The sequence below is a fragment of the Pogoniulus pusillus genome, chromosome 2 (assembly GCF_015220805.1).
Source record: "Pogoniulus pusillus isolate bPogPus1 chromosome 2, bPogPus1.pri, whole genome shotgun sequence".
Taxonomy (NCBI): Eukaryota; Metazoa; Chordata; class Aves; order Piciformes; family Lybiidae; genus Pogoniulus; species Pogoniulus pusillus.
This window is the reverse complement of record NC_087265.1, coordinates 12909374-12926292: the sequence shown is the minus strand read 5'-3', so window position 1 is coordinate 12926292 and position 16919 is coordinate 12909374. Positions and strand designations below refer to the sequence as shown.

The following is a 16919-nucleotide window of genomic DNA, read 5'->3' as shown; positions in this document are numbered from 1 at the left end:
GTAACAGAAGACTATTCACCAGCAATTCTGGAAGTGCAACTACAATGCAAACAACACACAACCCTTATAAGGCTATGAGATCAAGCTCATTTCAAGCAGTGCAAATAAAAAACCACAAAAACCCACCAATCAAATAACCACTAACCAACTTCTAACAGAACCAAGAGAATCTGTACCAGTCAGAAACAAAGCCAGGAGCTCTGCTGTCCCAGTGAGTTGAACACAGTCACACAAATGTGAGATTTCCTTACTATCTTTAAATATTCCCTGAGTTTGCCTTGAGAATCACATGAGAGGCAGTGCGTTAGCTATGATAATATTAAAAGCACAGTAATATCTCAAGTGTTTAAAAAGAGGGAAAACTGTGTTTTCTCAGACTATCAAATGAGCAGAGGCAGCTACTGCAGTTCTAGAGCATAGACTACATGAAAAAACAGGAAAAAACCCCAAACATCTTCCTTATGAGGAGAGATGAGGGAGCTGGGGTTCTTTAACTTGGTGAAAAGGAAACTGAGGAGTGACCTCATCAGCGTTTATAAATATGTAAAGGGTGAGTGCCAGAAGCACAGAGCCCATCACCATTGGGCTTGGTGATGCCCAATGACAAGACAAGGGGCAATGGGTGGAAGTTGAGGCACAGGAAGTGCCATGTAAACATGAGGAAAAATTTTTACACTGTGAGGGTGACAGAACACTGAAGCAGGCTGCCAGGGAGGGCTGTGGAGTTTCCCTCTGGAGATATTCAAAACCCAACCAGATGCATTTCTGTGTTATCTGTTTTTCGCGATCCTGCTCTGGCAGGAGGGCTGGACTGGATGATCTTCCAAAGTTCCTTCCAGCTCCTAACATTCTGTGATTCAAACCAAAACACCACAACACATTCTCACCGATGCAATTTGCCCCCGTAGAAGGGCTTGGTGTGGAAGTTGATGCTTGCAGAATACCCAGTCTTCGCACAGTTAATGTTGACTTTTCCTCCTAGTTCCACCCAAGGAACAGTTAAAATTGACCGAGCATATGCGCAGGGCAAAGAGAAGGTGTATTCTTCCCCATGTTCTAGGAGACTTAAGAGACCTGTGTGAAGAAATACAAGAATCTTTAAATCAGCACCATTTTAGAAAAGGCCAAATGAGTTATTGAAACAGCCAACAGGACATCTGACTACTTTCCCTCACAGCCGTCACATCAAGAACAAAAGAACACCACAAAAGTGACATTTATAACAAATTTTAGATACAAACATTTTCCTAAAGGTACTAACCTGAATAACATGCATTTCTGTTTCTTTTGGGAAAAGACATTTATCCTAACAAAACTGCTCCATAAAGCACAAGGCTGTGCTGTACAACATACTTTTCAGTAGTATGTAAGAGGGCTGGGCAGTCTTTTATTGCTGATTCTGGAGAATGGCAACACAAGACAGGCTGACAAAAGGAAATAATGAATGAACACCCTGAACTGCAGATCGTGAGGAAATCTAATATTCTTGTTCTCTCTTCCCTCCCTGTAATACATCTTACCCTATCTGAAGGCAGGTAGCAGAGACAATTCTCCTTACCATACCTCTCTGACAAGATAAACTCAATTCTTTTCTGAGAGTAGCAATAAATGTCAAGAATCTCATTAAAAAATCCAGAAGTTTTGTTTCTGGATGTGTGGGCTGGTTTGATGCCTATTTAAATAAACCCAACCACAAGCTCTACCTGTTATGGTTACAAGAGCATAGTGTGACAACTCAGTGCTGCCTGCATCAAACTCTGTAGCATATTACCACCATGTGTCTAAGTATGAAAAACACAAGAAACTCTGAAAACTTATGACATGATCTCAGAAATGCCCAAGAGAAGGTACTAACTTCAGAAACCATTTAACACTGACAAAGCACTCAGATTTGCCTTCAACACCCTCTAACATGCTCATTCCCTTGTCCGGTACATAGTTTACACACAAGAGGACACACACTGAGAGATGCTGTCTCACTTCTTGCAGGAAATAGTACTACTAAAGAGACAATTCAGTTTAAGGGAAGTTACCCTTCATTATTCCTGAAGGATCTAATTTCTCTAGTTAAAGAAAATTAAAAGCTACGTTGTAAGGCAGATTAAGTGCAATACATGCAAATGCAACAACACTTCTATTTAATAAACGCCTGAGGCAAATAAATCTGTCCAGTGTTTGAAAACAGTCATAAGTATCAGTTTATATTACAGTAGATGCTCCTTGGTTTAAAAATAGCATTTCCACATACAGTCCTGACTTTCAGAAAAGCATAGACCTATCCAGTTTCCCCCATCTCTCATGTGAAAACTTGCTCTTTATAATCGTAGAATCATAGAATCGACCAGGTTGGAAGAGACCTCTTAAGATCATCCAGTCCAACCTATCACTCAGCCCTATCCTATCAACTAGACCATGGCACTAAATGCCTCATCCAGTCTTTTCTTGAACACCTCCAGGGATGGTCACTCCACCACCTCTTGTAGCATCTTGTGCACTTCATAAGCAGTAATGAAATCAATGAATGATGCTACATTAAGGAATGGTCTGAAGCTAACGTAGTGTAGGTTTAGGTTGGATCTCAGGAAGAAGCTCTTCATATGAAGGTGGTGTGACTCTGGAATAGGTTTCCTAGGGAAGTTGTGGATGGAAATTGTGGATGCCTCCTCCCGAGGGGTGTTCAAGGCCAGGCGGGATGAGGCCTTGAGCAGCCGACTCTAGTTGAGAGGTATCCCTGCCCATGGTGGGGAGGTTAGAGCAGATGATAGCTACGGTCCCTTCCAACCTAAGCCATTCTATCATTCTATGAAGTCTCTGAAACTAAACTAGTGAGCACTATTCATCTGTATTTCTGCCAGAAGAATGGAACATCAAATTCCTCATCGCACCGATTGTATTTTACCAACCTTCTAGAACAAACCAAGGACAGAAGTTACACTTACCTTCACCAACCATTGTCACTCCTATTGACATTCCTAAGAATTTACTTTTTGTCCAGACGTGGGCGTTGACACACATCTTTCTCTCTACACATTCAGCATAAAAACCTGAGACAGGAGGATGGTGGGACACTTGCTCGGCTACAAATTTTACAGTGTAGTAGTCCAGCTCTTTTTGGCCTTCCGTATCTTTAGACAGAGTTACTTGCTCCGAGGTAGAGTGAGCAGACGAGTTACCACCACCATCTGTGGTGACGTTGCTCTTTGGCATCCTCCAGGAGCAGTGAAAGGTCTCCCCGATGATGGGATTGTACGGCTTCTTCGCAATAGCTCCTTTGCGACCTTCGTGAAACGAAGTCAGGTAATACTCAACAAAGCGGATCATCCTCTCCTCGGGGGTACTGCCATTTGTGATTGCAACAAAGAGATCTGGATGGGTCATGAAGTCTGCATACATCTCCAACAACGATCGTTTCTCCAAAATAAAAGTGGGAAGAACCACCTGAAATACAAGGAAACCCAAAAAGCTTTCGTGAGGGAAACAGAGACAGGCATTTTCAGAAGGGGAGCAATCAGGTATAGCTTTCTGTCCTGGTTTGGAAACCACACTTGCAGAATGAACTTTCTTGCCCACTCTGGTAAGCAAACTACAGAGATCAGAGGTCCCCGAAAGGTAATTTGTAAGGAGAAAAATGCCCAATAAGTATTCTGAACACTAAAGCGCACATAGAACACAGAAGCCATTAACTGTCACACATAGAATGTTGCACATAGAATCAACCAGGTTGGAAGAGACATCCAAGATCATTCAGTCCAACCTATCACCCAGTCCTAGCCAAGCAATTAAACCATGGCACTAAGTGCCTCAGCCAGGCTTTTCTTGAACACCTCCAAGGATGGCGACTCCACTATCTCCCTAGGCAGCCGATTCCAATAGCAAATCACTCTCTCTGTGAAGAACTTCCTCCTAACATAAACCTAAAGGGATTGAAGGAGACTAAATATCCCTCATAAAATAAGCAAGAGCTACTAAGATATAATGTGTCCCCCATGTCTGTGGAGGAAAAACACAGCACGAAGGAACTCAAACTATAGCAATGAAGGCTCAGAGCAGAGCTTAGGAAAGTTTTTGACCAGTGGAGAAAAAAAGAAGGAAAGCAATGCCTGTGCTTTCGAGAGCCTGCTGGATGTCTCTCACCACAGCAACTAGGACAAGCACTCAGGAACAAAAAAAACAAACACAGTATAGTTTGATGCTGTACCTCTGTGCAGAGGATCTTACACTTTCCCAGTTATATTCACCATTGTAAAACCAGCAGTCCTGTTCTTTCCTGGGTCAAGAGCAATGTTGTAGAGTACAAGGCTGTGGATATAATTTTTTTCCTTCCCTGTAGCAGCAACAAGCCTCACATAACTAGCTGTTGTGAAGAGCAGCACTGACTGTCTCAATCATGAGATCAAGGAGGTCCATTTAAATCAGCTGCATTCCAAGCAGCAGAGCACAGAGGTAAGACTCCTCCTAATAGATACACGAGGTGAGCTGAATACACTTGACATTGTTGCAGCACCAACCTGGAATATTAAAGTTGCTTTTCACTTTAGTACTCTAATATTTATGTTAAGTGTGATTCTAATCTCAGTACCTGTTTTGAAGCCAGGCTTGTTGTATTTCAATGCTTTCTGAACTAAACACAAATCTACACATTCAGCCAAAAGTGACAACTAGAAGACAGTCTTGACAATTTGTTCCAACTAAGAGAAAGATATTGAAGATTGGATTCGGTCTGTAAGTGAAATAACTGAGTGAATTCCCAATTAAGCAGCAGGGACTTAAGTTTGGCCCACAGACAACAGAGACTGTTCATATCACTTGGGGTTTTGGTTGTTTTTTAACAAACTATGAAAAGTAAACTCCACAATATAAAAGTTTCGTGGCCAAGCAGCTATTGCTCAAAATATATAGCTTGCAAAAAAAACCCTGATGATAATCCCCGATTCCAAGAAAAAGAGAACTTTCCTCTTTCCATGTCTCTTTAAAATTCAATTTGTCTTTAAAGTATCTAGTGCCTACAGAAAGAATTCTTTACAGGAGTGAACTGAACATACGAAGGTAGCAGCCCAATTCTCCCTGATTTGCTGTCCAAGATGTCTAGTAGCAACTGAATATTAATTTCTCAAAGCTGCTTGCTTTTCATATCTGCATTGAAATGTCAAACCCAATTCCAGTATAACTTTGTTCCTGCTTGTCACAGCGGTGTGCAAACATGGAAATTACAATAGGACAGAGGTATAAACAGATGTCTGAGGATAGATAATGGAGGACCAAAAGAAAACTTGAAAAGCACCGTGAATACAGGTGTAGGATTACACAAGTTGCATGTAAAAGCATTATCAAATGAGTAAAAAGATCAGGGAAGAAAAGCAGAAAGACAAAAAATTAGAAGGCTGTAAAAACAGCATATAAAAATTAAGGTGCAAACACCTCACTCATACACCAGGGGAAAAAAATGAAGCTATTACAGGAAATTTAACAGACATAAAATAAAATCCCACAAAGCTAATGTAATAAAATAGATATGGTCAGTTGCAGTGAAGAAAATCTACTCCCTCAGCATGTTTCACTTAAAACCTTCTTTAAACTGGCATGTCATACCCTGGAACTTGGAAGTTGCTACAGGCCACAAATTTCATATTAAACTAAATATTGTTCCATATAGGAGCTGAGTTCACAATGGCACTTCAATTCCACTGCAGCCAGTTTTCATGCTTCAGTTACTTACTCTTGTTAAGTCCATGCCAAGTTTCAGCTGAGACAAGAGATGCAAGATAACACTGCGCTGTTCTTCCACTGCTCCTAGATCATCTTCTTTATCATCACAGATATCCTCCAGCTCCTCATCTGAATTTATTTCTTCAGGTTCCTGAGATAAGAGCCATAAGCATCAGCTCAAAGATGTGATTGGCCAGACAATATCTAAAAAGGTATTCTTATTGCAAAAACCTTCATATTGCATTTAACTGTCCAGGTATGGAAAAAAAAGAGTAAATAAAAAACCCCGCAGAGGGCTACACGATGGAATCTACCCTATGATAAAGAACATTTAAAGAGACATTAAGATAATTCAGTGCAGATTTCATCTAAAAGATTCCAGCTAAGATTTCTCACCATCTCTCACACAGGTCAAGGCAGGGGAGGAAAAACCAAAGCCAAAAAACAACCAAGCAAACCCTCAACAGCAAAAATGACCTGTTTTTTAAGCTAAGAATAAGGCAAGCATCTGACACATACACAAAAACTGTAAAACAAAAGTTAGCAGACATTCCAGCCACCTCAGTGACATTTCTCCACCTCCACAGTACTCCAGGCTTTCCAGTGTTCACATCATTACTCCAACGGCTGCAACAAATGGTAGTTCCTAATTACTTGTCTACTGTCATGCCCAATGACAAGTAATAAACATCTACAGACGAGGCTTCCCAAGCAGTATGGATGTTGCTGGTAGTGCTAACACATACAGGAAGGCAGAAAAGTAACTTGGAACAGCTCTTTGAAAAGAGCCACAAAACCAGCACACACACTGGTCGTCTGTTGGTGTAACTATAAAGCACCCAGACAGACCAGCAGAAATTCCGTCAGCACCATTTGAGCAATTGCCAGCCAGCATGTGGGAAGCTGAATGCCTGAGGGGGAAGGGATGGTGGTATTCCTAGGGTGCTCAGAAGCAGCCTCCTGGGGCAAAGCGCTGGAGGGAGGCAGAAGTAGAGGGGAGAGGCACTCAAGGCCACAGGAGGGCAGCAGTATGCGTCTGCTGAAGCAAGGCCCTTTGTCCTGGAGCAGCTGCCCGACCTCCAGGCAAACACTCGATCACCAAACCCAGGGGGATGCGACGCCCCGACACAGAGCTGAAACCCCACTAAAAACGGCAATACCACATCCTCTTCCAAGGACTCACTGCTCTGTTATCAAAAATAGGGGAGTTGAATACATCTAAAGGAGTGACACGAGGAGTCATATCTCAAGTACATTAAGCACCTGAACTGTAACTCAATTATTAGAAGGAATTAAGTGTTTTGAAATCCCCTGGTTTATTTCTTAAAAACTTAGTAGCAAGCACTCTAATCCGTTTTTTAAAGCCTATAAACTACAGAAACTGGAAACAAAAAATCTTTTCTGTTTCAATTTTGCTAAAAGCCAGCACAGTGCTGATGCAGAGACATACAACAGCATATTATCTTTTCACAGTGATACAGTCTCATCCAAACAACTGTGTGAAACCAACTAGTATAAAAGAAGATAATTATGATTTTCTGGCTTAGCTTTATCATAATCTCTGTTGGTTTTTCACTTCAGTATTTTGCATTTCAAATCAATTTTGACAGTTATAATGACACAGGCTGTAGGTGTATTTCAAATACATTCAGCCATCCTGAAGGTAAGTGATGACTGTTGCTCAGATTAAGAAAAACACATGCAGCAGGAGCTGGAAAAGAAAGACAGGGAGATTTAATATCCTGAGATGAGCAATTTTGTCTTTCCTCTGCTTAGACAGTTCTTCTTGGGTCTGTTTTGAGAATGTTGTGAATTTCATTTAGGTTTGGGGGTTTTTTTGCCAGTTAATATCCACTTGCTTTAGATCAAAATGCAAGGGAATACTGCCTATTTCAGCACCTTGCATTACCATCCCAATTGGCTCCCTCCACTTAACAGAAAGCAGCAAGCTTTTATTGAAAAAGCAAGGTAGAAAGTTTGATACACTACAACTGTACACAGTCCTCCAACACAGCTAATAAAAATGCAGGAGAAGAACTCATTAAGTCATTTTCACATAATATGATTGGAAGATTTACAGATACTCCTCAAAATAATTCCCCACAGAAACAGGATGTTCACATTACCTTACCCTTGTTAGCTGGCAGGGCTCTGCAATGGACTGCTCTTCTCTGACAGATGCTGGCTTGTTTATCTCTGCTGGGAAATTCTGAGCTGCTCCATTTTTGAAGTGGTTTGTCAGAGATATCTTCGGTTCCAACCAATTGATCGTCGTTCCTGAAGCAACAGAAAGTTTGCGCTGAAACTTGCTCATCCTCTGGAAGGTCACTAACTAGCAGCTTTCACAAAAGAGCTATTTATTTTTAGGAATAAGCTGAAAGCAGCCAATTCCTCCTGCAGCCAATCCCTTCAGCAGCCACTAAACAAAGGTGGTGCAATGAGACACCACCTTCAGCGATCATTAGCACAAACACTGCGATTGGCAAGCTGTAATACATGCAACTTGGACTGGAGAAACTAGTTGGTGTCATGAAAGGTGTAATCGGACACTACAGGAAGAACTCAGTGTCACCCGAATGTTAAATAGCCCTTACCATTTTCTTTAACCAATACAAAAAACGACCCAATGCTTATCAGCTTCTCAAACCCAGCTCAATTCCAGATTAAAAAGAACTCGGGCAGAAGCTCTGTTGCTAGCATTTTCTCTGGAGAGGACACCTGTTTTTTCCTCAGCTGCAAATAAGGCAAACACGCTCTATTGAATAAATAATAGTTGCTAAAAAAACAAACCCAAACCACACACACACAAAACCTGCAGGGCTTGGAAAGCTATTATGCACTTGATGATGCCAGTGTCTCTAGTTACTCCCTGCTAATTTATCAGAACTGATCAGGTTCCTCATTAATAACACAAATGTTCCATTCTTTTTCAAAGGCTAATAAAAGGTACAGGCGACTCCAATCTTTTATTTACTGAAGAGTACACAAACAAACTGACAATCCATCTTGGCTGGGTTGCAAACACAGAAATTATTAGGAAATTTGAATTTCTACTACCACACAGCAGTTTCCTGTGCTTAGGAATCTACACTGAGTTGTCTGTTGTCTCTTCGTCCTACATAACCCTTCATTTCCAGACCCCTGTTGCCTGGAACTAGGTCACATCGTCAACCAGAACTAGAAGCTTAACTCAGATACACAGCTACATTTCCACCAGGAAAATACTGAGGCAGGGTAAAAGCCCAGGTTTACTAAATGGACAAGACAATGTATCCTGTGAAAAGGCAGTTTATCTTCATTAAACCTACTGCACATGAATCTATGCCACGGTAAGAAACAGGAATCCCTCTGCAATTTAAGCTGTTTAAACAGCAGGTTCAAAGAAATGAAAAAATAAGATGCTCAGAATGTCACTGTCACACTGACCTCCTGGAAAAAGTTTTACTCATCTTGAAAACCTCTTCAGCATACTTGCTTTCAGAGCTGTCATTCTCAACACAATCATCTCTAACTGCACATTCTAGGCTGCATTTAATCCACACTCACTGCTTCTCTATTAGCTTGAATTTTGCAAGCAGCCTCCCTTTAAGGCTCCCTATCAGCTGCTTCTAAAATAACCTTATTTATTAAATTTGATTCATTTTCACTGCTAAAATTCCAAGAGTTTTTAAGCAATTTGAGCTGCCAGTTGTGTTTTAATCTTTGTGAGTGCACAGGATACCACCTTAACATTTCTCTTCCATTGGAATATCATATTCAAATCTGTTCTTGACTATTTTGGCTAGGCACAAGCTATCCTCTTTGCTTGTGATGATCTCCAATAAAAGCCCTCAGCCCATTTTTAATGTTAAACAGTTTTCAATGCCTTCTTTCTGCCACAACCTAGACCTCTGAGGCCATACTCTTCAATTCCAACATTTTTCTTCAAAAGCTGCAGTTCACCTTCTTGTCTATTAAAAACTTTATTTTTAAATCCAGAACTTTTCACCACTTGGGCTTGAATTTAAGAAAAGTTAATACCTGTAACTTTCCTGTTCATCTTTAAGTTTGTGATTTATGGTACCCCCTGACACGTGTGGGGCAACATTTTCACACTTCTGTTAGTTCTGTTTTGTCTTCTAACAATTTACAGCAAACTGGAACTCTTAGATAATTTCTAATCCTCGTTCATAAGCCTGCCAAACACTTGCCCAACACATTCTTAGCACACAAAAACCACTGTAAAGGATCCCAAAGCACATTTTTTCCACTCTGTATTTAAATCTGCATTCTTTTAGACGCTATCAGTTCTTGCTGCACCTCACTCATATCTAGCTGAAGTATGTTGACCTGCCTTCCCATGATCCTAGGAGGATTACATGATGCTTAGATATACTTTATTAAATAATCTTGCATACGAAGTATACTTTTTCCTATGTCATTTTGTTTTCCTACATTCAAGTACAGAAATGCCTCCTGCAGCATTTTAATGAAGCCACAACCCTTTTCCTTTCTGTATGAACTTCTGAAGCCCACCAAAAAACTCCACCAGTTGAACTAGGAGAAGAATCCCTCCTCAGACAGGAGGACAGATATAAGTTACATGGATTTAAAATTAAACAATAAAGTTCTTTGCAGTCCTTGAAAGAACAAACATATTAGAGTATCTCCAGAAAGATCACACCAGTGAGAGTGGAAAGCTGCAGAAAGGCATGTGTGCTCTTTTAATGCTCTCGTTTTAACTCTGCCCCTGGTAATGCATCACTGAATCTGCTGCTCCTCCCCTCTCCATTCATTTCTCTACAATATCACCAGATATCTTCGAGATTTTGACATCTTCAACCAATGCTTTTAGACTTGGTCATTAACAGGCAGATACCAATTGAACAGCAGTCAGATGAATGAGCTTTTCCCTGCATTGTTTAAAAAAATTAAACAACAAATACACTCATTAAAAAAAAAAAACAAACTATCATAATCTGAAGTTATTACATTGGACCCTTCTGTGGTGGGGGGGCAGCAGCCCCAAAACTGAGGCTTCTCTATGCCTCTACATGCCTGGACATGTCTTTCTGCCAGGCACCTATGGCAGTAAACAGGTTGTGTAACACACATACACCCAGTCTGTGTACCCCTGGGGTCCACCCAGGTAATCCCCTATTGGGAAGGTCCAGGCAAACAGCTACTGCCTATTAAGGTAAGGTATAAGGTAAGGTTTGGCTTACTGCCAGCCTGATTGGTCACTTTAGATGGCCAAATGAGCCACGAATCTAGGCTCAGAGTCTATAAAGAGGGATGCAAAGGAGCACCACGTGTTCAGAGCTCTCTGATCCATATAGCAGCACCCTGCTGCCCTGACCTGCTTGCATGGCCTAGACACAGAGTCAGGCCCTTACTCTTGCAAACATTACTGAGGCACAGACCTCTTGCATTGATCTCAAGGTGCAGTTAAGCTGTCTGCGAACCCTTTGAGAAGCAGAGCACATTCACGCCTGCATTTGGTACTTATCTGGGGAGCTGAGAGCCCCCTGCCTAAGCCTAGAGCAGCTGTACACACTGGCTTGCTATCCTGCATTTATCTACAGAGCTCAAGTCTCCCTGCAGCCCGGCAGACCCTGCTTGCCAGCAGTCCTGTAAGCCTGGAAAGATCCAGACCCAGCAGACCCTTTCAGACTGTCTGCTAACCTACAAACACAGCCTGCTAGCTGTACAGACGACCGTGTCAGAAGCTACATGGACAAATCCTCCTCCTGCACCTGGAAATCCTGCCAGCTGATCATCCCTGGACACACACAGCATCCAGAAGCAGCAGCACCAAGGCAGAGATCACACCAGGAGAGAAGGTTAGAGAAATCCTGTTTACCCCAGAGACTGGGAACACTTATCATTCACCTGCAAGCTGGGACAGATTCCAGCTTCACCAAGACCCAAATACTGGGCACACGCTGTGACACAATCCCAGGAGGGTGATTAATGATTAATACTTAAGAGCAACACATTTAAGCAAGCTTTAATTCCTTTGTAATATAAGTTACCTCTGTCTGAAGAGCACACACAGTTTCAGCCCTTGCTGGGCAGACAGTATAGTTGTTAAGAGGCATTAAGCCTAAGGGAATCTTTCTCTCTGTCTATAGTTGTTGATAATTTGATATTTCCATTTAATAATCCAATCCCTGTAAATATATCCCAACTGTTTTCATAACTTTGCACATACGAACTTGATTACATAGTGGTTGGGGGTGGTACACATTTGTAAATATTACTTTTAATAAATAATTTTATAAAAAATTAATACCACCTCAAATTAATTTCTCACCTCCCCCTAACAAGGGAGGAATAAGAGAAACCCCTCCACGACACCTTCTTACTTCCCCAGATGCGGACGGGATTTGGGAAAGTCGGAGACAACTCAATATGAGTTAAGCTTCCAAGCGATCCAACTTTTTATTGAGAGCATCAGACCTCAAGTTACAAAGGACATACTTTGCAGTTAGGGTGAAAAAAGTGAGCACACCCAGCATGCAATGCAGCACATCTAGAGATTGGAATTTGCATGTTCCTCCTATTTCCCTCCTAATCCAGACACAGTCCCACAGAAGCTGTTTATCAGAAGGCTCAAGGACAAATTCCTTTGAGCTTCTACACACACAGTGCTGTGGTTTACTGCAGTTCCAATACTCAGACCTCACATCCAAGGCTTGATTGTACAAGCTTCTAGGGGCTCATGCATCCCATTTTTCAGCCAGTTCCCAACACCCAGACACAATGAGTCAAGACAAACACCTCCGTACACACACCAAAAAAATGCCAAGCCAATAAGATTTCCACTGTGCACGTTTCACAATTATGCATCAATAGTTTAAAAAACTCACAAGAGAATAGAAGTGTTTTCAGTGTGATTAGCTCCAAAGTTCAGACAAGGATTTGGAAAGGTGTCATGCAGTTTTTAGTTTTTAAAGTGAAAATTTGAACTGAAATACAGAAAGTTAGCTTATCCTATTCACATATTCTCTTTTAATGCCTGTTACTTACGAACCACAAAGTATTTTTATAGTGTTTTAACACTTTAAAATAACACTTTTTTTTTATCTTAGGAGCAAAAGTAATTATAGATTTGAAATAATATGCACTGGCAAAGCAAGTACCAAAAATATGGCAGGAATATGAGAAAGGATAAAGTAAGAAATAATTTGAGTGCACTTTGTTAGACACTTATCCTAACTGTTGTGCAAGAGAAGCATTTGAGAATCCTCAGAAGATTTCTTTGCTCACAAAACCCCATACACACATGGAAAAAAAATATCACAGTAACATGCATAAGAATTTGCAAACAGGGAAGAACACATTCAGTTCCACACACTGCACACACATTATGTGAAACAATTCTGGTGAACACCTACTTGCATAGAAGTGATCAACTGCAGACATAGCAACACATTTTTCTGCATTATTTCCCACCCATCACAAGTAGGGTTTGGAGTTTTTAGTTGGGTTTTTTGGGGTTTTCTTGTTGCTGTTTGATTTTTTGTGTGTTTGTGAGGTTTTTTTGTTTCTTTGTTAGTTTTGTCTGAGGAGGAAGTCTGGGGGGGAAAGGGTGTTTTTTCCTTGTTTGAAACCTTTAACTCATCTACAAGTCTGGTCTGACTTCGAAATGGAATGCAACAGTTACCTTAGCCTATGTTTGAGATGAAGACATTAACTCAAAGTAAGAATATTGAGATATAAACAGTATTAAAAATAAACTGTGCAAATGTAGAGCATTTTACTGTAATACTTCATTGGAAATGAATGCTATACACATGTAAATGTTTATAATAGGCATTTAGTGTGTAAAAGAGTCAGAAAAGGATGGCATTTGATGAGTTGTACTGGACACCACATATCCTAGAAACCCTCTAACACTATTACTCTTGAGCAGCCAGATAAATCCCAAAGGCAGTCTTCCTGTTGTGACACCTTGTTTACTTCATTCTGTTGTGAGATTCACTACTACAATTAGATGTTACATTTATGCAGCTGCTGCCACAGTTATTGATAAGATAAATGATTTTTTAAATTCAGGTTAAAAATACAACATACATGGAGTTCTAACTGACATCACCAAGATGGACTCTGGAAAAATTCACAAGAAACCAGGAAGATGGCAGTTTTATCTGCCCACGTGAAACTGAATTTAGCAGAACAAACACTTCTGCAAGGAGAAAATGATTGTTATAGAGTTCTATTTTTTGTGAGTGTCTGTACCCACCTGCTGGTAAGGATCCCTTTTGTTGAGAAGCATGTTGTAACTGGAGAATGTGGAAACAGTCATTTAAGCAGTTCATGGTTGCCATGGAAGTTGCTTTGAGCATTAACAGGTCTTGATCCAAGGATGTAAGGTGACCGGAGACAGGAAGGCATTCTATGCTCCTGATCAAGTCTCTCTGTTGGCCCTCAGCCTGAGACATCATCTGTCACACAGAAGAGTCATTTATCAGGTGGTGGAAGTGCACTGTATGATAGATGTTGAGCTGTGCACACAGAGGAACTCAAGTGATTCTATGACAATAATAAAACTACAAGGTAGTAGATGTACATAAAGTTAACTGTATTTTTTTTTCTTGATGCAGCTACTAAAGAGTCATTAAATGCATGATGAAATTCCCATGGCAGACATATTAACAAGCAAAAGAATATTAAAGTGACCTCAAAAAAAAAGGAATTTGAACACGATACTTGGTGCAGTACGTATCAAATACTTTTGTGTCTGGCTGGTATGGGTAGGAGGTGGGAAACCACATGCACATACTCTATACATGGAGTAATTAAGCCCTGTGTTCTTCACAGCCTGGAAGAAGATCTACGGTGTACCATCCATGGGTATGAAGATATTTTCACTCCCCACACAAAGAGATCCAGCACTTTATGGGGAAAAAACCTGTGTGTCGCTCAGCTAGATTAAACCATACAAGATTCTCATTCAGTGTCTGCACTGCCATCATCCTTAGGATCACAATTCTCACTGCTTACTATGCAGAGGGAGGAACACAAAATTTTCACCTTCATTGTATGTTCAAATTACAGCTTTCTCATTACCACTGTCTCTTTGCTCTCCCCTAAGCTCCTTTCCTCTTTACAGAGCTATGCACCCCTACATCCCAGAACCTGCAACAGCAGATTTGCCTGCAAGAGGTACAGCAGCAAAGCACACCAGCCATTCAGCAGTGCACTATGACTTTCCAAAACGCTAGACTTTCCTCTTTGCTCTCACAGAAACAAAAGTGTGTCTGATTTTGAACTGCAGGAGTGAAAGCAAACTTATCTACGTGCTAGTCCCTTTTCTGAGACAATACAACAACCAGGGCTGCTCTGCCATCATTACATTTTCTGACAGCTCAATTCAGTTTAAAACTTGGCTGATTTAACAGAGCAAAAGAAGATTTTTTTTCAAAGTATTTGAGATGCATTTGTGCATTTAGCTGCTGAGGCACTACTTGGCTTTTTAACTCACCAATTCTAGCAGCACCTTACTGATTGCAAAGTTTTTCTCAGTACCTCTGCCTGAAATCTCTTCCAGGAACTACTGTTAAGGTTTTGTGTAATAAATACTTAAGCAATATGTATTCATCCAAGTGCATGGTATGTGGTACTGAGAACACTTTAGGGCTTGGCTACATAGCATGCCATGGTGTGAGTTTACAGAGCATTGCCTCTTTGGAAGTGAAGCTTCTACATGTACCATGGGCAACAGGGCAGAAAGCTAGCAAAATATATAAGTCATAAAGCCTAAGCAAACACACCATCCACTAGCAGAACAGAACATATGTCTTATTTTCTTTCAGTCCTGAAGAGTCTTTGGGTGTAAAGTTTCTTGGTCCTAATACTTTCCAAAATTCTGAATTGACAAAAAAAAAAAAAAAAAAACAAAAAAACCCACCAAACAACAACACCAAAACCACCTTCCAAAACCCCAAATGACCAAAACCAACCAAACAAAAAAGACACTGATAAATAGTTGGCAATCCTTCCACTGATCTTCATTCTTAGTAATTTACTGTGATAGCACTCAAGCACCTGATTCCAGCATCAGGCCCAACAGCAGGATAAGCCATGCTCTACTCATCACTGTAAGTTCAAACAGGCACATCTTCCCTTCCAAAGAACACACTTTGAACAGTCCTTAGTTTTTCCTGCTTATATATTCAGATTTGTAACAGAAAATAAAGAAAAAAAAAAGAAAGAAAAAAACCCAGGCTGTGGGGAGGAAAAAATACCATGATTAAAAGATCAAAAAAATCTATCAGAAGTACCCAGGCTGTAGTTCTCAACTTTGAAAACACACATACAGTTGCATTTAGTTCAAGTAAGCATAAAGATCCTCTCCTATTTTGCAAGGTATTCAATTCAGCAGCATGATGTGTATTCAGACAAGAACAAGAGGAAGTAGAAAGGAAAGGGACTGACAGAAGACTCAGCTATAGTGCAGTTCACAGGAAAATTAAAAAAGATCACTGTGCAGCAGATCCTTTGAAAGGGAATCTGTTCTTCCCACAGCTTCTCAAACTGAATTTCCAACTATTCAAGCTGTATCATTGTCAAATAGAATAGGCATGCACCTGCCTGTTAAGCATTTTAACTATATCTAAAAAAAATGTGTTTTTTTTAAATTAAAACCCATATCTCATATGCATTTTGGCTTCCAAAAGGTAAACTAACTTTGCTGTTCAGAATAGCTACCATTACTGAGGATTCTTTATCTGTTCAGGACAAAAATGTAAGTTGGTAATAGTCATGCTGCATCACCAAACTTGGTAATAATCCAAGGAAAACCATGAATAGTTTCCTGTACTCTTTGCAATACTGAAGAAAATCATTCCACCTGACTTCCCACCCAGGGAGAATCCCAGTTAAAAGGTGCAAGTCACTGTGTCAGTGCTCCATCTCAATCTCCTCTTTCCTCCCTCAAATTCTGAAAGCCACATGGCCATTTGACAAGTCAAGAAGACATTTCTGAAAGGTTTCCTCATGTGCTAGTTTGAATCTAGCTAGAAAATTTTGGTGAGAAGAACTAGATTACAGGTTATGAAAGGGAAACAATGGCGATGTCTACTTCACTCATAGGCTTGCTGAGAGATACAAGAACAAGAATCCAAACACAGATAACTCACTTCTGCTGGGGAGCTTGGAGCTGCATTTCTCTCTCTAGCTCTCTGCCATTTCTCTGATTTATCCACTTTGCTTCCTAACCCCCTGGC

General features: G+C 40.6%; 1 protein-coding gene across 1 annotated transcript in view; it reads right to left on the bottom strand.

The window, feature by feature from the left end:
* OSBPL11 (oxysterol binding protein like 11) overlaps window positions 1–16919 on the bottom strand; it is a 46779-nt gene that overhangs the window by 7263 nt on the left and 22597 nt on the right. Inside the window, exons 6-10 of the mRNA XM_064156559.1 lie at window positions 13934–14135; window positions 7838–7983; window positions 5717–5857; window positions 2940–3438; window positions 888–1074 (exon numbers count right to left, since the gene is read on the bottom strand). Coding sequence (XP_064012629.1) covers window positions 888–1074; window positions 2940–3438; window positions 5717–5857; window positions 7838–7983; window positions 13934–14135 — 1175 coding nt within the window. The remainder of the gene's footprint in view (window positions 1–887; window positions 1075–2939; window positions 3439–5716; window positions 5858–7837; window positions 7984–13933; window positions 14136–16919) is intronic.